Source organism: Panthera tigris, chromosome B2, assembly GCF_018350195.1.
Source record: "Panthera tigris isolate Pti1 chromosome B2, P.tigris_Pti1_mat1.1, whole genome shotgun sequence".
Classification (NCBI taxonomy): domain Eukaryota; kingdom Metazoa; phylum Chordata; class Mammalia; order Carnivora; family Felidae; genus Panthera; species Panthera tigris.
The window spans coordinates 121,250,701-121,271,965 of NC_056664.1; the positions used below are offsets into that span (position 1 = coordinate 121,250,701).

The 21,265-nt window shown below is 37.2% G+C and overlaps 1 protein-coding gene across 7 annotated transcripts in view; it reads right to left on the minus strand.

Annotated features, from left to right (window-relative positions):
• AHI1 (Abelson helper integration site 1) overlaps window positions 1–21,265 on the minus strand; it is a 204,110-nt gene that overhangs the window by 2,967 nt on the left and 179,878 nt on the right. For 6 of the 7 annotated variants that reach the window (XM_042987191.1, XM_042987189.1, XM_042987190.1 and 3 more), the window contains 2 exons: window positions 17,733–17,791; window positions 1,858–1,960 (listed from right to left, as the gene is read on the minus strand). In XM_042987191.1, coding sequence (XP_042843125.1) covers window positions 1,858–1,960; window positions 17,733–17,791 — 162 coding nt within the window. Of the gene's footprint in view, window positions 1–1,857; window positions 1,961–17,732; window positions 17,792–21,265 lie in introns of those variants that run through there. The other variant, XR_006217876.1, reaches the window with a different exon arrangement.

Below are 21,265 nucleotides of genomic sequence, written 5' to 3' on the forward strand. Positions count from 1 at the left end.
TGTGTTAAGTTACTATTTATGTTATCAGTATTCTGGTCAACAGTAGGCTGTTATTGTTTGGGGGAACCAAAGTTATACACGGATTTTGACTGCATAAAGCAGGGACTGGTGCTCCTAACCCCTGCGTTGTTCAAGAGTCAACTGAGTATGTTGTATACAAACGACTTCATAACCGTCTTTCTTCTACTCAAACATCTTTCCGTGTCTATGAAAATACTTCAATAATGTAACAAATAGTATCACATGGTATTCCCTTATAGAAATGTTTTATAATTTAATCAACTCTATATTCATAGAAATTTAATTCTTTCTTCCTATTTTTAAAACACTGCTTGAAGGAACAGCCTTTTAACTGATTCTGCCCATGTATACTTGACTATTTTCCTATAATAGATTCCTAGAACTAAAACTGTCAAATCAAAGGACATGAACAGTTTGACAAGTTAAAAAAAAAAAAGAAGTATCACCAAGCTATCCCCCACAGGGAATGGATGAATCTTATACAATTACCAGCAGTGTATAAGGAAACTCAGTGCCCCCATCGGTTTTATAAGTTTGAAACTTGTTGCCATTTTGTGAGGGGAAAAATACTGTATCAGTTACTAATTTTTGTTATTTGATCACTGGAAGGGAGACACTTTTCATATATTCATTTTCTTTAAGAATGTCCTCTGAAGGCCCTTTGCCAATTTTTCTTTTCTTTGTTGATTTTTAAGAGTTTTTAAAAAATATGTTAAGGTATTAATTCTTTATCTGTCACAGATCTCGTGAAGTTCTTCCTCATCCTGGGTTATTATATGTTTCTAGATTTTGCTTTAAATCATTTTGAAGTTCTTATTATTAAAATTTGTTTTAAAATGTTTTCTGATTCTGTTATCAAGGATAAAAAGTCATTTCTTAACCCATGATTGTATAACTACTCATCTATATGCTTTTGGTATAAGGAGATTTAAGTTTTTTATAATTAAAATCTAAAAATACTTATGAAAATTCTGAATCTGGTTTCTTTTAAGTGACAACTTCACAAAAGTGGACACATTTCACGTTTAGCAGACAAATGTCACCACTGCCTAACCGAGAAAACAGAGGCCTCTTCTTCAGAAAGGTCTTCCTGACCTTCCTACATTCCATCCCCCACAAGAAAACACCATCATTCAAACACACTTGTCTCACTGGCCTATCTCAGTACAAAAGTGACCCTGCCTTGTTTCAAATTCTAATCTGTGTATTTCCTCTGGTCTCCAGGGATTATTCACCTGTCCTTTATCTTGAATGGCTCCTCCCCTGGGGCTCTTTCCTTTCAGTTTGTAACTCTTCTCCTCATTCCCCTCTCTACAAAGATCTCTAAATCCCGTGTTTTCTACTGGTTATTGCCCAGCCTTTTCTTTCCTTTGAAGTACAGCTTCTGGGAAAAGCAGTCTCTTCTGATTATTTTTTCCCTCTGCACTGGAGACGGTCTGATTCAAGGACTCTCATCAAAACTATCTTCTTGAAGGTCATAAATGGCCTCTTGACAGGAAATCCTGAAAGGGCACTTTTAAGTCCTTATTTTACTTCTCCTCCCTTTGGCATTCGTCATTGTTTATTTATTTTTAATAGCAGTATAATTAACATAAAATATTATATTAGTTTCAGGTGTACAACACATTGATTCAACAACGCTGTCCGTTATTCAATGATCATAAGTGTAGTCGCCACCTGTTACCAAAAATGGTATCACAATATTATGGACTCTATTTCCTATCCTGTACTTTTCATCTCCATGACTTATTTGGCATTTGTGATGGCGGACCAGGCCTTCCCTAAATCTTTCCCTGCTGACTCTATGCTACAACTTTCTCCTGGCTTTCCTCTTACCTCTATTAGGGTGACCTTTTGACTGGTTTGCTCATTCTTCTTCCCCTGCATATCCATTGTGTGTCCTCGGTCCTCACGGCTCTGCGCTTTGCCCACTTCAGAACTACGGGAGGGAAAGATGAGAAACAGGAGCCCGTAAGAAGACTGCTGCCATAGCCCACATGAGGCTCTGATTTAGGGCAGGAGCAGTGGGAACAGAAAGGGGAGATCAATGGATGGATCTGAGAGAAAAACATTAGGGAGATGCTCAAAATAATGTAGAGACATGAATCTTTAGCTGGTAGGGTTCCTTCTCTATTATGATGAAGGGACAGAATAAAATAAATTTAACTTCTCTTAGAAAAATATTAGATGCCCAGGAAAAGCCAGAATATTTTCTTATCAAACTAGACGGAAAAAACATGTGTGTATGTGTAAAAATAACATGAGATTCCTTAATGACAAAGAAAGGGGTGAAGGAAATTTTTGCATAAGAAAGCTGTGATATGATCCAAGAATTCCACTACTGGGTATTTACCCAAAGAAAGCGAAAACATTAATTTGAAGAGATATATACCTCTTATTTACATTATTTACAATAGCCAAGATATTGAAGCCACCCAAGTGTCCACTGACAGATGAATGGATAAAGAGGATGTGGTGTATCTACCCAATGGGACATTATTCAGCAATAAAAAAGAACATGGTATTTTTATTTGTGACAACATGGATGGACCTAGAGGGTATTATGCTAATTAAAATAAGTCAGACAAAGACAGATGATTTCACTTACATGTGGAATATAAAAAAACAAGTGAGTAAACAAACAAACAGCTGAATCAGACCTACAAATACAGAGAACTGATGGTTGACAGAGTGGATGGGAGTGGGGGATGGGCAAAATGGTGAAGGGGAGTGGGAGATCCAGGTTTCCAGTTACGGAATGAAGAGTCGGGAGAATAAAGGGTACAGCACAGGGAATACAGTCAATGAGACTATAATAGTGTTGTGTGGCGAGAGATGGGAGCTACCTTGTGGTAAGCACAGTATAATGAAAAGACTTCCTGAATCACTAAGTTGTACACCTGGAACTAATGAAGCACTGCGTGTCAACTACACTAAAAACAAACAAACAAACAAACAAACAAACAAGGAAAAAAACCAACACTGTGATATTCTGATCTGTGGGATGTGGAATGCAGCTTTTCTAATGGTTCAACAGTAAGAGTAAAATATAAAACAAATACTTTGTGAATGAGTGCAGAGTAAATAGTGTTAGGAGAAAAGAAAATACAAAAACAATGAAAAAAGGGATATTTAAAGAGTGGAAGACAGTGTCTCCTTTCTACCATGTCTGGGAATGGTGGAAGAGTTTGATCCAGATGCAAGAATTTCAAAATCAAGTAAATAAATAGGATTGAATACAGATTACTACAAACTAAACCATGTTCTCTCAAAATCACAGGCTGAAGGGGTGCCCGGGTGGCTTAGTCGGTTAAATGTCCAACTCTGGCTCAGGTCATGATCTCACAGTTTGTGAGTTTGAGCCCCATGTCGGGCTCTGTGCTGACAGTTCAGAGCCTGAAGCCTGCTTCAGATTCTGTGTCTTCCTTTCTCTCTGCCCCTCCCCTGCTCACGCTCTGTCTCAAATATAAATAAACATTAGAAAAATTAAAAAAAAATCACAGGCTGAAGTCCTAATTCCAAAATGGAAGCAAGGATCTTTAAGGAGGTTAATTAAGATTAAATGAGGTCATAAGGGTGAGACTCTAATCTACAGACCAGAATTGGTAGTCCTTATTAGAAGAGGAAGAGACACCACAGAGCTCTTTCCAACACATGCATAGAGGAAAGGCCATGTAAGGACACAGCAAGAAGGTGGCCACCTGCAAGCTGGGAAGAGAGGTTTCACCAAAAATTGACCCCGCTGCAACCTTGATTTTGAACTTCCAGCCTCTAGTACTGTGAAAAAAAATTTGTTGCTTAAGCGACCCAGTCTGTAAGCACTGATAATTTTTGCAATCTCTCTCCAGAGAACCTATTCTCGGGCATTAAAGTAGAAACTCAGGTGTCTGTGGAGGCTATGGTGGGTAATGCGGTGAATGAGAGAAGCAAGCTAGGGGTAATACAGTAAACTGGCGAACTGGAGAGTGGATGACCCACACAGGAGAGGCAATTTGCTTCCTCAGCTCAGCTCATGGAACTGTGGTCCAGAACATCAGATTAATTTCAAGAGAAGTACAAAGTCTGCATTTATGTGAAAATTTTTTTTTTTTTTTGCAGTTACCCACTGAAAATTACACACACATACATACACATACACAGTGGATCCAACCAAAGATACTAGGACTGCATCTTGCTGGCAGGCCCTACTTTTTGACCTCTGCTCTGGCCACAGAGTATCTCCTGGCCTCAGGGTACCCCAGGCACTTTCACACTTTAGCTCCCGATGTCCTGATTTCTAGGTCCTTCTCTTTTTTTTCACCCTGCCTCAATATGGTCTTTAGGACTTACATACTATTTTATATCTTTGGCTTTTACTGACCACTGTAGGAAAATCAGACTGTGTGATCCTCTTCACTTTTTCTCTCATAATCTATATACAATCTAACAGAAAATTACCTTGAAAATGGATACAACATCTGGACTTTTGTTTGCAGCCAAGATGGGGAGGCAGGGACTGGATATACTGCTTGCCTAAAACCACCACCACCAAAAACCCCCACAATAAACTGGATAAAATATATGAAACAATAGTTTTCAAGACAATGAATCACTGGCAACAAAGGACACTGATACCCAAGAGACAGAGAACAAATGAGATGAGCCCTATGGTCACCCAGCTCACCGCCTTGAGTTTCCAGGCTATGGCACAGGGAGATGAGGCCTGCATGAGTCCTGGTGGATTCCCTGACAGCTGAGGGCCTGAGGAGACGGAGATGGCTAGAGTTCACAGAGTGTCAGAGAGGAGAAAGCTTCACAGTGAGAGAATGTGAACATCTGCAAAGGGTTCCCTTCAAGTATCCAGAAGAGCTGGTGAACTCATGCATCTGAGGACATTTCCTGAGGCCAGAACAGTGCCTGTGCCTACCATCCAGGCTGGAAGACCTCACAACTCAGAAGGGGCGGCACAGAGTACCCAGAGGGATTTGTGTCCATACTGAGGAATAATGAATGGCTCTGGTCCCCCCTAACAAACCTTAAAAGCAAGACCCGAGAAGATCAAACTGTTCTGAAGTAGCTTAACTATATTCTAGAACAGAGCTTAAGAATATTTATAGAAATACAAAAATATGTAGTAACCAAAAGGTAAAGATTTCAATGTGTGGCATCCAATAAAAGTGTATTGGGGGGTGGGCAAAGAAATAGAAAAATACAACCCATGATGACGATCAAAAAACTGAAACTTAGAACTGACTCAGATGTTAGAATTCTCATTAAAACAATGTTAGAAAAAACATCAAAACAGTTATTATAACTATATTCCACTTGCTCAAAAGGTTAAGTAGACCCAAGGATGATATCTGTAAGACCCACTGTGAATTTCTAGAGATGAAAACTAAAAGGCCTGAAGTGAGAAATATACTGGAAGGGATTAAAGTCAGATGAGACACGGCAGAGAAAAGATCAGATAACTTGAAGGTGCAGCAACAGAAACTATTAATAGAAATTAAATAGAAGCCACAGCAATAGAAAAGGTGAAACACATTGAAAAAAAAAAAACAACTAAAAAAAAAGGCATCAGGGAGCATGGGACACCTTCATGTGGCCTAATGTATGTGTAATTGGAATCCTCAAAGATGAGAGAAACAGATGGAGGCAGGAAACAACAAAAACAAAACTAAGAAGAAAAAATGGCCCAAATGTTCCAAATTTGATGAAAACATAAACCTAAAAGATCCAACTAACCTCCAGCACAAGAAACGTAAAGAAAATTACAAGGCACATCATAATCAAATTGCTCAAAACCAGTGATAGAGAGAAATCTCACAAGTAGCCAACATAGGGGAAACCATGCTCTGTACGGAGGAACACAGAGAAGCATGAGTCTATTTCCTGTTGGAAAAAACTGCCAGGTGAGAAGGCAATGGAGCTGAATTTTTTTTCTTTTGATATGAAATTTATTGTCAAATTGTTTTCCATACAACACCCAGTGCTCATCCCAACAGGTGCCCTCCTCAATGCCCATCACCCACTTTCCCCTCCATCCCACCCACCATCAACCCTCAGTTTATTCTCAGTTTTTAAGAGTCGCTTATGGTTTGGGTCCAATGGAGCAGTATTTTTAAAGTACCAGAAAAAAAGTGCCGATCTTTCAACACAGAATTGTATGCCAAATGAAAACAGCTTTCAAAATAAAAGATGAACTAGTCCTTTTCAGACATGTGAAAAGTAAAGGCACTCATTTTTAGCTAACCAACATTACAAGAGATGTTGAAGGGAGTCCTCTGGGTGTAAAGGAAAATACGGATCTACACAATACCAGGTGAAAATACGGATCTACACAAAGGAATTAAAAAATACTGAAAAATGAAAACAAAATAGGCAAATATTAAGGTTTTCTTATTCAATCTCTTCTAAAGATGACAGTTCACAAAATTAATAACATAATGAAGGGGTTATAAGTAATATAAATAAAGTGTGTGACTACAGAAGCATGAAGGTCAGGAAGGAAGAAATGGAAAAACACCATTTTAAAGCGCTAAACCCTAAAAAAAATCACTAAAAGAGGAAAGCACAGCATTATGGGTAATAAGCTAACAAAGAAAGATAAAATAGATAAAACATAATTTAAAAGAAAGCTGAAAAAGTTGAAAAACGAGAGAAGAATTGAGACAAATAGAAAACAAAAAACAGCATAATAGACTAAAACTTCTCCATGTTAATAATCATATTAAATATAAATGTTTGCTTAATTATCCTAATTAATAGGCAGAAATGGTCATATTGGGTAAAAAGAGCATGAACTCAGCTGTATGCTGCCTATAAGAAGCATACTTTAATTTTCAACCTATTTGCATTTTTATATTTAAAGTATAAAAACACATATATCATTCCAACACTTATTAAGAGAAGGCTGGAGTGACTTTTCTAATATTAATTGAAGTAGATTTCAGAACAAAGAATAGGACCAGAAATAAAGTCACTTACCTCCAAAAAAACATAACAATCCTAAACATATGGGCACCTAATACAGAGCTTCAAAATACATGACACAAAACCTAACAGAGCTACAAGAATTAAAAAACAAGCCCACGATATTAGTTGAAGACTTCCAATACCCAACTCTCAATAATTAATAGAATAGATAGAAAATCAGTAAGGCTATCCCAGACATAAACAACACTTATTAGCCCATGTGATCGAACTTATTTATAAAAGAACACTTCAGGTAGACAAGTGCATGATACTCAGTCTTTTCTTTTTTTCTTTTCTTTTTTTTTAGTATAATTTATTGTCAAGTTGGCTAACATACAATGTATACAGTGTGCTCTTGGTTTTGGGGGTGACTCATCGCTTTTATACAACACCCAGTGCTCATCCCAACAAGTGCCCTCCTCAATGCCCAGCACCCATTTTCCCCTCTCCCTCACCCACCCCCGCCCCATCAGCCCTTAGTTTGTTCTCTGTATTTAAGAATCTCTTATGGTTTGCCTCCCTCCCTCTCTGTAACTATTTTTTTCCCCTTCCCTTCCCCCATGGGTTTCTGTTAAGTTTCTCAAGTTCCATGAGTGAAAACATGATATCTGTCTTTCTCTGTCTTATTTCACTTAGCATAATACCCTCCAGTTCCATCCACATTGCTGCAAATGGCAGATTTCATTCTTTTTCATTGCTAAGTAGTATTCCATTGTATATATAAACCACATGTCCTTTAACCATTCATCAGTTGATGGACATTTAGGCTCTTTCCATAATTTGGCTATTGTTGAAAGCGTTGCTATAAACATTGGAGTACATGTACCCCTATGAATCAGTACTCTGTATCCTTTGGATAAATGCCAGTAGTGCTGTTGCTGGGTCATAGGGTAGTTCTATTTTTAATTTTTTGAGGAACCTCCACACTGTTTTCCAGAGCGGCTGCACCAGTTTGCATTCCCACCAACAGTGCAAGAGGGTTCCCATTTCTCCACATCCTCGCTAGCTTCTGTTGTTTCCTGAGTTAATTTTAGTCACTCTGACTGGTGTGAGGTGGTATCTTAACGTGGTTTTGACTTGTATTTCCCTGATGATGAGTGATGTTGAGCATCTTCCCATGTGTCTGTTGGCCATCTGGATGTCTTCTTTGGAAAAGTGTCTACTCATGTCTTCTGCCCCTTTCTTCACTGGATTATTTGTTTTCTAGGTGTTGAGTTTGGTAAGTTCTTTATAGATTTTGGATACTAACCCTTTATCTGATATCTCATTTGCAAATATCTTTTCCCATTCCGTCCGTTGCCTTTCAGTTTTGTTGATTGTTTCCTCACCATGCAGAAGCTTTTTATCTTGATGAGGTCCCAATAGTTCATTTTTGCTTTTATTTCCCTTGCCTTCGGAGACGTGTCAAGCAAGAAATTGCTGTGGCAGAGGTCAAAGAGGTTGTTGCCTGTATTCTCCTCTAGGTTTTGATGGTTTCCTGTCTCACATTTAGGTCTTTCATCCATTTTGAGTTTATTTTCATGTATGGTGTAAGAAAGTGGTCCAGTTTCATTCTTCTGCATGTTGCTGTCCAGTTCTCCCAGCATCATTTGCTAAAGAGACTGTCTTTTTTCCATTGGATACTCTTGCCTGCTTTGACAAAGATTAGATGGCCATAACATTTGTGGGTCCAATTCTGGGTTCTCTATTCTATTCCATTGGTCTATGTGTCTGTTTTTGTGCCCATACCATACTGTCTTGATGATTACAACTTTGGAGTAGAGGCTAAAGTCTGGGATTCTGATGCCTCCTGCTTTGGCTTTCTTTTTCAACATTACTTTGGCTATTCAGGGTCTTTTATGGTTCCATATAAATTTTAGGATTGTTTGTTCCAGCTTTGAGAAGAATGCTGGTGCAATTTTGGTACAGATTTCACTGAATGTGTAGATTGCTTTGGGTAGTACTGACATTTTAACAGTATTTGTTCTTCCAATCCATGAGCATGGAATATTTTTCCATTTCTTTGTGTCTTCAATTTCCTTTGTAAGTTTTCTATAGTTTTCAGCATACAGATCTTTTACAGCTTTGGTTAGGTTTACTCCTAGGTATTTTATGGTTTTTGGTGCAATTGTAAATGGGATCGATTTCTTGATTTCTCTTTCTGCTGCTTCATTACTGGTGTACAGAAATGCAACCGATTTCTGTACACTGATTTTGTATCCTGTGACTTTGCTGAATTCATGCGTTAGTTCTAGCAGATCTTTGGTGGAGTCTTTCAGGTTTTCCATGTATAGTATCATGTCATCTGTGAAAAGTGAAATTTTGACTTCTTCTTTGCTAATTTGGATGCCTTTTATTTCATTTTGCTGTCTGATTGCTGAGGCTAGGACATCCAACACTACATTCAAAAACAGTGGTGAGAGTGGGCATTCTTGTCATGTTCCTGATTTCAGGGGGAAGATCTCAGTTTTTCCCCATTTAGGATGATATTAGTCATGGGTTTTACATATTTGGCTTTTATGATGTTAAGGTATGTTCCTTCTATCCGGACTTTCTTGAGGGTTTTTATTAAGAAAGGATGCTGTATTTTGTCAAGTGCTTCTTCTACATCTATTGACTACACATTCTTTTCAAGGGCACTAAAAACTTTTACCAAGAGAGACCATATTAAGAATCACAAAATAATTCTCAATAAATTTAAAAAGATTTGGATCATTCAGAATATGTTCTTTGACCACAATGGAATTAGAAATCAGTAACAGAATGATATCTGGGAAACTCCCTAAATATTGGGAATGAAATGACCCATTTCCAAGTAACCCAGGATCAAAGAATAAATCTGAAGAAAAATTAAAAAAGTGTTTTTGAAAGAAATGAAAATGAAACCACAATATATCAAAATTTGTGGAATGCCATTCAAGCAGTGCTTAGTGGGAAATTTATGGCACTAAATGTTTATATTAGGAGAGAAGAAAGGTATTAAATCGTCCACAGTTTCCACTTTAAAAATTTTGAAAAAGGACAAATTAAACCCCAAATAAGCCAAATAAAAACCAGAGTAGATACCAATGAAGGAGAAAATAGAGAAACAATAAGGAGAAATCAATGAAACAAAAATTTGATTCTTTGAGATCAAAACTGATAAACCATTATTAGCAAGGCTGATTGAAAAAAAAGAACTATTTAGGCTGAGATTGCTCGCTGCCTTAAAAAAATAAATTACCAACAGCAGGGATTAGGGGGCTGCAACTACAGATCCTATTACTACTGAGCCTATTACTACAGATCCTATTACTACTGAAAAGATGAGGGAATATTATGAACAACATTATATCAACCAATTAAATCACTTGAGTGAAATGGACAAATTCCTTGAAAGAAACAAACTATCAAGGTTTACATAAGAAGAAACAGATAACCTTGAGAGCTCTAATTCTACTGAATAAATAGAATTTGTAGTTAAAAATCTTCCAAAAAAGAACATTCCAGGGCCAGACAGCTTTACCTGTGAATTTATCCAACATTTGAAGAAGAAATAAAATGATGGCCATGAAAGTGGTGGAGCTAAGAACTTCTGAATATTCTCTTCTCCAAATAAGCTAAGAGAAAACTGGCAAAAATGGTCAGAATCAGCATTTTCAGATTTCTAGAAATTAGTCAAAAGCTTGTGGCAACTGGAGAATGTTTATTCAAGAAAAATGGTTGAACCTTGGTAAAAGCAGAGAGCTCTGTGGCATTTTAACTTGACCTAGTCCCATCCCCCACTGTAGCTCTGTGGTGCCTTGAAGAATAGCCTGCAATTTATGGCGAAAGCCAGCAGCCCGGCAGCTACTGGAAGGAACAGAACAGGGATGGAGCTCTTTCAAAGCCTCATTGCTAAAGAACTATTTTACTTGATCTGTCTGGTGGTTCCTTGGAAGATACCACTTATAAGGCTGTTAGTACTTGACTTATCTCAGAGCTGGCCTTTTCCCTTGGAGGCACTTGTTAAAACAATTACAGTTAGCTTCATGGCTGCCTGAGTGATGGATAATAGAAGCCAAACAACAGACTAACTAAAAAAGGTGAAAAGGAAAAGTTGGGGAAGTAAGATGTCCACATGAGTTTTCCCAAGTCCTGACACTATTCGGAGAGTCTAGAAGGTCTCACACATGTAGGGTTGTGAGCATGCACAGCAGAGACCTAAGAAGGCTTTACGCCTTCACTTCTGGCTGATCTTAATGCTCTGTGCTAATAGGAAGCAAAAGCTAACACAGAGTTGTCAACTACTTGGCTAAATATCGAAGGTGTGCTCAATACCCCAAGAGACCCCTTAGCAAGACTGAGAGACTTACTGGTTCCAGGTGTTCAAGAAAATCTTTGTCCAATTAGCTGATCACTAGTCTAACCAAGCAGAGACTTCAGTGGCCAAACATTGTAATTATAGAGTTGTAGAAATTTGTTCAGAGAAGTTATTTAACAAATAACAACTATAATAAGTAGCATCAACAACAAACCCCAGGGAAGGGAAGAATCCAATTCTTAAGAGTTGTCACATTATAGTCTTTAAAATGTCCAGTTTTCAACAAAAGATTACAAAGACATACAAAAAAACCAAGAAAGGATGGTCCATACAAAGGGAAAAAAATAATCACCAGAAACTGTCCCTTAGGAGTCTATACATTGAACTTTCTAGACAAAGACTTGAAATCTATTATTGTAAATATGTTCAAAGAACTAAAGGAAATTATGTCACTACACAGAGAGTATCAATGAAGAAATGAAAATTACAAAAGAAAAAATACCAAATCTACAGACTCTTCCAGAGAACAGAAGAACTAGAAATTCTTCTTAACTCATTCCATGAAGCCAGCTTACCCTAATACCAAACCAGACTAAAACATTACAAGAAAACCAAAGACCCATATTTTTCATGAACCAAATGTGAAAAATTCTAAATTAAATTTTAGAAAATCAAGTTCACCAATTTATAAAAATGATAACATACCATGACTAAATAGGGTTTAGCCTAAGAATGAATCGTTAGTTCAATATTTGAAAATCAATATAATCTACCATATGAACACATTAATAAAGAAAAATCATGATTATCTGAATAGACACAGAAAGAGCATTTGACAAAAATCCAACATCCATTACTGACACAAACTCTCAGCAAACCAGGAAATGAAGGAATCTACCTGATAAAGGACATTTATAAAAAAAAACCTATGATAATATCATATTTAATGGTGAAAGACTGAATGCTTTCCCACTCATTACCCATAAAATCATGAAGAAGATAACGCTATCTACTCTCATCATTTCTATTCAACCTTGTAACATTATACTGGAGGTTTAGCCTTTGCAATAAGGCAAAAAAAAAAAAAAAAGGCATCTGGTTTGGAAAGGAAGGAATTAAACTGGTTTTTATTTGCTTGATTGTCTATGTAGAGAATCTAGTAAAATATACTAAAAAGCTACTAAAACTCAAAAGACATTTTAGTAAGATGGCATAATGCAAGTTCAATATCCGACAGTCAGTAGTATTTCTATAAATGAGCAACAAACAATTATAAATATCATTTACATACGAAATACTCAGGAATAAATGGGTCAAACATCTGTAGGACTTACACCCTGAAAACTAAAAAACAGTGCTGAGAGAAATTAACAAAGACCTAAACAAATGAAGAAATATGTTAATGAGTCAGATTACTGAATATTGTTAACCTGTCAATTCTCTCCAAACTGGTCTGTGGATTCAAGGCAATGCTGACTGGAATCCAGTAGGCTCTACTGTAGAAGAAGCTTATTTTAAAAATCATGTGCACATAAAAAAGACCTTGAATAACTAAATTGACATTGAAAAAGGACAAAGTTGGAGGACCAATAATACCTACTTCCAAGACTTCCAGTTTTATTATAAATATCTAGTAATCAAGACAGTGTATTACTGATTAAAGACAGAAAACCAGATCAATGGATCAGAACTGAGTCCAGGAACAAATGCACAAAGATACTGACAACTGATTTTCACAAAAATGCAAAAAGGCCATTCATCTGAGGCAGGATTGTTTTTTCAACAAATGGGGCTGGAACAACTAGAATATGCAAATGCAAACAAACCAAAATAGATTATCTGATCCAAACCTCATGCCATATATAAAAATTAACACAAAACAGATCATACACTTAAATACAAAACCTGAAAATATAAAACTTTCACATGAAGACGTAGGAGAAAACTTCTGTGACTTTAGGCAAAGGATGCTTAGACAGTATAAAGCATGATTCATAAAAGAAAAAACTGATAAACGTCATCAAAATAAAGCTTGTTCTTTGAAAGCCACTGTTAAAAGAGAATGAAAAGGGAAAACAGAGGCTGGGAGAGAATATCTGCAAATTATGTATCTGCAGAAGAACATATTTAAAATATATAAAGAACATTGTGACATCACACACCTCACAATGGCTGGGTCTGATTTCACAAAGTGGAGGTCGGGTGGGGGGTGGTGGTAAAAAAAAAAGGCTGAAAAATGGACAAAGCAAGAACTAAAAAAAACAAAAGGTTGCAAGCAACAGGTATTTTAAGGAAAAAAGGTAAACCACTTCCTTCTCGTGAAAAGGAAACGAGTCTGGAATAGGACTATTATAAAACTGGAATAAATATATAGTGGAAGAGTGACAGGATACTTAGAATTAACTCTTAAAGCCTTCATTATATTAAGAAGAGATTTCATTCATTCAGTTCCCATCTGAGTGTTCATAAATAAAGGACTTTAATATTACTATCTGAATTAACTTTTCTCTGATCAAAGCTGTTAATGAAATAAAACACTCTATCTTTAAAAAAAAAACCCAACAAACTCAAGTTAAAACAGATTAATGACTAGGGAATACCGGATACTACTTATTAAGAATTTTCACATATTAATAGAAACTTCATTACCAACTCTCAGGCAGTAGATAATAACATCATAGGGGCATGAGGTACAAAAGGTGTAAGTTTCAGACTTTTAAGAAAATGCTTTGGTTAAATTAACCTATTGGGGTTTCTTCTTGATACCTTAAGAAGGGAGTACAGCTTTACTAAAATGTGTAAACATTACTTGCACAGAAGTGATTGACATTTCTAAAAAAAATAAAAATAAGAAAGAATAAAGAAGATAAGAAATTCAAGTGGAAGTAGTAAGAGGTAGTCCTATGTGGCTTATTTATATATTCTGGTCAACCAACTAAATAAGTTGCAAACTGAATGGCAAGACTGAAAGAAACAAAACAATTAGCCTTCAGGGGCGCCTGAGTGGCTCAGTCGATTAAATGTCCAACTCTTGATTCTGGCTCAGGTCATGATCACGAGATCGTGTGAGATCAAGTCCTGTGTCAGGCTCCATGCTAAGCATGGAGCCTGCTTAAGATTCTCTCTCTCTGCTTCCCTCCCCAACTTGTGCTCTCTCTCTCTAAAATAATAATAAAAAAAATTAGTGTCCGTCCATTTACTTGGGTACAATGGACTCATTTAGGTAAATGAAAGAAATAAAGAAATGACTTTGTACATACGGGGCTATAATATTTCCACCTTCCACTTGCCTACAGTTTTCAGGTCATTAGAAATGTATCTTAATTCATCCCTACTTCTAAGAAACTACTAGTATAGGGAAAGCCCAAAAAGCTGCAGATGAACTTGAGCATTTAGACATATCTGAACTTCTCATGAAAATTTATTTTCAGAAGCTTTGTAAGTGTTCTATGCTCAAAAGGAGAAGTCAAGCTACCCTGACAGTCTTTAGGAGCTGGGATGTTTTGCGAGGTTTTTAAAAAATTCTAACCTGGAGAGCATGGTGTGGATCTGTGTATCACCGGAGAATAGGCATCCAATGCAGTCAGTGACCACAGACTCTCATTTGCATATTAGATACAAGTTTGAAAATTTAAAAAAATTTTTTTTTCAACATTTTTTATTTATTTTTGGGACAGAGAGAGACAGAGCATGAACGGGGGAGGGGCAGAGAGAGAGGGAGACACAGAATCGGAAACAGGCTCCAGGCTCCGAGCCATCAGCCCAGAGCCTGACGCGGGACTCGAACTCACGGACCGCGAGATCGTGACCTGGCTGAAGTCGGATGCTTAACCGACTGCGCCACCCAGGCGCCCCAAGTTTGAAAATTTTTTATAAAACATGTTCAAAAACACCAAGAGCACTGTTGCCATAATGTATTAAATATGGTATTTTAAAAAATTTTTTATTTTTATTTTTGAGAGAGACAGAGAGAGAGAGAGAGACAGAGCATGAGCAGGGGAGAAGCAGAGAGAGACACACACACAGAATCTGAAGCAGGTTCAGGCTCTGTCAGCCCAGAGCCTGATGTGGGGCTCAAACTCAAGAACCGCTAGATCATGACCTGAGCCGAAGCTGGATGCTTAACTGACTGGGCCACGCAGGCGCCCCTAAATATTATGATATTTTTTGGTTGTTGAAACAGTTTGTCCTTACTGTTCGTGTATTTTTTATATGTGTGATCTGTCATTGAGTATAAACTCTTTAGGGTCAATGACTGTATCATCAACTATTATATAAAATTCCAGTGTTTTAGAGAATGGAACTGAAAACTTTCCTGGCAGATGTAACCAGAATGAAGATCAGAAAGACCTGGGATGTGTGTTTCATACAGGAGGCAGCGGGAAAGCCTGGAAAGAAAAGCAGATTAGGAAACAGAGCACCTGTGTTCTGGTCCTGGGTCTGACATTTAGTAACCACAGTGACTTGAGACAAGTCACAGCCTCTAAGATCTAAGGCAGGGGTCAGGATACTGGTCTGCAGGGAGATAGTGAGAACCAAATGTGATCCATGTGAGTGGCTGTGCTCTGAAGTGATACAGGGTTATATATAGTTATATCATCATCAGATTTTCTCTTTAAAAGATTTTAAAGCTTCCAACAAAATGGCATTTTACCGGGAAGCCTGACAACACTAAATATAATTTAAAACAAACAGACAAACAAACAGCCCAGCAGTCTGGGGATCTTGGCTCCTGGTCTGTGCACTGACCCAGAAGTGCCCTGGGAAATTTATGCAAGGCCTCTCCCCTTAGTTTTCTTGACTAGAAAACAGAGGGGATAGAGAATTTCTAAGGAATCTTCTAGGTCATGATTCTGTGACTCTTTAAAACACCATTTAAATTATGTTTGTCTTTCATCTGTAGAATAAAACATTATCTTGTGAAATAATGCATGGTTTTATTTGATAATTCCTATAAATTAGACTGTCATCTCCTTCAGAATTTTTGAAGTGAAACAGACATATTATTCTCCAAAATGTCAACATCAGTAGCAGGGTTAACCTGAACAAACATCTTCCTGAAGGAAATTCAGCTAGGATCATCCGGGTGCGTGTGTGTGTAAGCATGTACTCCTATGCGTATGTGGGTATGGTTGGTGGTGGATGAACAGGAGGGCACGACAGATTATCTAGGCTGTTCGAGGCTGTTACCCTCTTGGGATAGTTTGCTAGTGATTGTGTGAATATGAAGTTTGGGCTGAAAGTCAGGTACAAAATGATCTGCAGTGATAAAAAAAATGAGAAATAGGAAGATTTTTGATATAAGTTTTTTGAGGTAAAAGGGATTTTCATTTATGTATTAAATGATGCAGCAAGTACCAAATGAAACTACAGAAACTTCCTAGTGATCTTTTATAACAAACACCTCAAAACGAATTGCTTAAATATATTACGCATTTGAAGAAAATATACAATGATAATGTTATGGGTATTACTTTGTTTCTTTAATGTCTCAAATAGGTATTTCATAATTTTTTTAAACCACACATCATCTACGTGTTTTCAGTTAATGTTATTTTAAAATGTTACTCAAACAAAAATAAATGACAAAATGGTTCCAAAAAACAAAAATTTAGTATGATATTTTAATTTTATTTAATATTATTTCTTATAACTTAGTTATAATACATTCTCAAAGTCCAACCATTAAGATATTCTTACGGGCGCCTGGGTGGCTCAGTCGGTTTAGTGTCCGACTTCGGCTCAGGTCATGATCTTGCATGAGTTCAAGCCCCACGTCAGGCTCTGTGCTGACAGCTCAGAGCCTGGAGCCTGCTTTGGATTCTGTGTCTCCCTCTCTCTCTGTCCCTCCCCTGCTCTCTCTCTCTCTCTCTCAAAAGTAAATAAACACTAAAAAAATCAAAATAAAATATTCTCAAGCCAGCTCAACTCTTAAAAAATCAATTATCTGAAATTTAACTTTCTTTTTTTAAAGTTTGAGATTTTTTTTTTTTTGAGAGAGACGAAGAGAGGGAGGGAGAAGAGAGAGAGAATCTTTTCCTTTTTTTTTTGTTTATTTATTTATTTTGAGAGGGGGTGCAGAGAGAGTTTGAAAGAGAGAGGGAGAGAGAGATTTCCAGACAGGCTCTGCATTTTCAGTGTGGAGCCCGATGTGGAATTTGAACCCACAAACCATGAGATAGATCATGACCCAAGCTGAAACCAAGAACGGGACTCTTAATTGACTTAGCCACCCAGGCACCCCAGGGAGAGAGAGAATCTTAAGCAGGCTCCACATTCAGCGCAGAGCCCAACACGGCGTTCCATCCCACAAACCTGGGATCATGACTGGAACCAAAATCAAGAGTTGGATGTTCAACCGACTGAGCCACCCAGGTGCCCCTGAAATTTAACTTTTGGTGTAATGTCATAAAAAGAGAAATGGAGAAACTGTCCTTAAAAAAACAAACAATACTTGTTTAGCACTGCAAGTATTTAGAAGGAAAAAGTTGCTTACTGTGTCACAGACTCTGAGCCCAGCCTGAAATCTTGGGACTTGTCCTTAATGACTGACCGCTGCAAAAGAAGAACAACAAACAGTAAGTACAAACTCAGCACAACGCAGGTAATAGTAGCAACTTGCTGAATGAGGAGAGAGCATGTTTGTTCTGAACATAAATGTCTATCAGCATAATGTTTTCACTCCTACGGACAACCAAGGAGAAAGTTCTCCAGATCATCTGAGCACTCTGTACGCATGTCAGTTTTCAGGTATGTGGCAAAAAAAAACGTCAGATACGAATCAGTGTAAACTAATCTAGAAACACCATATGGCGTATCACTTAGGTTCTAAATGTATCTTTCAACATCACATCCTTCGTTCCTCATCCTTTTAGCATACTTTATATTTTCATAGTGATGACACTCATGGAATTCTATCTAAAATTTTGGATCTGAAAACCCAACCTTCTACAAAATTTGTTCGTTACATATTTTATTAATGGCACCTTTGTGAAGAAAGCAAATTAAAAGTACTTTCAGTGGTGCCAGATTATATTGTTATGTTTGATGGTTCCTCCAGAATTCCAGCATTAAGTCCAAATGAAAGTATACTGTGGGAAAATGGAGTTTGATATGAGACAGTATTTTATAAATCTACCCAACGTTGCTATAAAATTGACTACAAATATTTTTTTTAAAGAGGTAATTACATGTTACGGAAAGAATCCATTTAAAATTCACATAGAAAATATACAGTTACTAAGTTTTGAGCCATATACAAATCAAAGATATACTATAGCCACCTAATTATTTAATTAAAAAAAAAACTGCAGAAAACAAAAACCAAGATGAAATCAAAGAAAAGGAGCACAGTCCTTAAGTTGTTTCAGTCTTAAGTTGTTTGAGTAACTACTGTTTTCCCAGTCTTATCTTTCCTGAAGATTGTTTTGCTTTTTAGATTTTGTCCCTCACAATCAGATTCTGCAAGATCATTCTTTAGCAAGATTTGGCACTTGAGTATCTTAAAACAAGTATTCTTTTTTTATTTTTAATTAATAATGTTTATTTTTTAATTTACATCCAAATTAGTTAGCATATAGTGCAACAGTGATTTCAGGAGTAGATTTCTTAGTGCCCCTTACCCATTTAGCACCCCCCCCACAACTCCTCCAGTAACCCTCTGTTTGTTCTCTATATTTAAGAGTCTCTTATGTTTTGTCCCCCTCCCTGTTTTTAGATTATTTTTGCCTCCCTTCCCTAATGTTCATCTGTTTTGTATCCTAAAGTCCTCATATGAGTGAAGTCATTGGATATTTTAAAACAAGTATTATTAATCATAAAGATTTCAAGACGATATTGTATTATGTAGTATTATTGCTATCTGCATAGCTTTAAATCAAGCATATAATAAAAACATAAAAGAACAAGAAGACTTAGTGGTGAAAGGTGGATCTTGTAGCAAGTGACTCAATTTCACAGAACAACCAAAGCACCAAGAACATCCTGATTTTTCCCTACTAGTGAAGATGATCTGACTTACTTAAAATGTGTTTGGGACAAAAAGTACAATCACATGAAAAACTCAAATTCACGGACTAATTCAGATTGCAGAACAGTCTACCTGCCCTGAACCCAATAGCGCAAGAAGCAAAGAAAACCACCAAAATCTAAACTCAGAAAGTGTCAATTATAACGGAATATATTTAGTTTTTCTCCCAGTCTTATGAAATAAATTCCAAAGACAGCAATCAAATTGATTTTATTTTTTACTTGGTCTAAGTATTACTTCTATCTCTTTGCTCATGGCAAGCCCAGCATCTTACCATATGTATACGTATGTATGTATATGTATATAATGTGTGTATGTATTCTATATACATAATGTATGCAACTTTGTAAAAGTCTGGATTAAAAAAACCCCTCGATGTAACAGCTCTGATCAGAATTTGAACCTACTTCAGAGGTTGAGGGAAGAGAAATAAGACTGAATTGTATACCACTGTTAAGTCAATGTTATTTTTAGTTATTTATCATGACCCTGACATATGAGTAACAACATATTGTCATGTGTAGGTCTTACCAAACCTGCTTTTAATAGTCTGTTCATCATGTGAAATGGATGCAGAAGGTTTGTCTTAAGTAGATTTAACACTGTCCCTGCCATCTTTCCTGCTGTATTACTGTATTACAGTAACTGGCACATTTAAGCCCTTCTTCATGTTGCAAAGGTGGCTTAAATTGTGTTCAAATCTTATGAATCCCAAGTTAATAGAGTATCCACATTACAAAGTTTTAACACTTACTAAAGGACACTTATTTAATTAGGACCAATATTCCACTTCTAAACACCTTTACTCACTCATTCCTTGGTCTCAGCAGCAGCACGCCATATGGGTAGTTACTCATGGAGGCAAGAAGGAGGAGGAAGAAGGTATCTCTGTGAGCTGTTTTGTTTCATTTCCTTGTTTAACAAAAAAGCCCCCACGGCTGTGATACCACCAGCCCACAGCACCCCCCATCATCCACAAGGCCAGGGAGCACGACTGCCCTTCTTTCCCTCCTGTTCACACACACCTCTCAAGTTGTTTTGTGACTTCATCTCCTCTTCACGGTACCCTTGATTTGGAGAGGAGGGGATGAGGAGAGGAAGATGAGCAAAGCAAAGGAGATGAACGAAAAGACCAGAATCCAGGGGCTCCTGCTTCCCAAACCCTCACAGCTTCTTAGTGAGGCTTTTAAAATTAGATGCAGTGAGACTTAAACATGAAAGGAATGTCTAAGTGCCTCCACCGATCAAACGGGAGATTTACCAAGAAGAAAACAACTCATAAATAGCTTTGTAAGAGAAATGGGCCATGCAAACAACTCATCCAAGTATTTCTGTAAACTTGAAGAATGAATGTAAAATTAGGTAAATGTTTAATCAAGGTCTGTTGTAGGTAGCACACAGGTGAGCTTTAAATAAGGTAAATTTATGGTATCGTACAGCTCTATATTTATGTGTTTATAATACCTTCTGATATCTTCTTTCTCATATAATTAATATCTACTGTTTATTTATACCCACTTGGTAGAAATTTTTTAAAAAGAGAGAGGAAAACAACAACTAGAGCTGGTGGCTAAATTGTAGTCGTGGCTCTGTCATTAGCTTTCCATGTGGCCTGAGTACAAGCCATCTCCCTTCTCTTGGGGTCTGTTTTTTACTTGAAAATGAACAGAAGGGGCTCCGAATAAAAGCGTGATCTATCACAGCACCATTCGCGTATTTTACAGATGAGGAAATGGAGGCCCAGACTCGCCAAGGCTACAGAAGTCGCCCAAAGGCTACAATTCTGGTTTTTCAAACTGATTTAACAACAAAACTATTTTTCAAAGACAGTTTTGCTTGGATGCCTCATATAGAGACACTTAAACGTGGAATTAGTCTAGGTGAAGTTAGGTTTGGTGGCCTGGCAAACCCTGTCTTCCCAGCTCTACTCTCCAGAGCCCTAAAGAACAGGGTTCTACAGAGGAGAGTTTATAGACCACAGGACTAAACAAGTTCTTCCA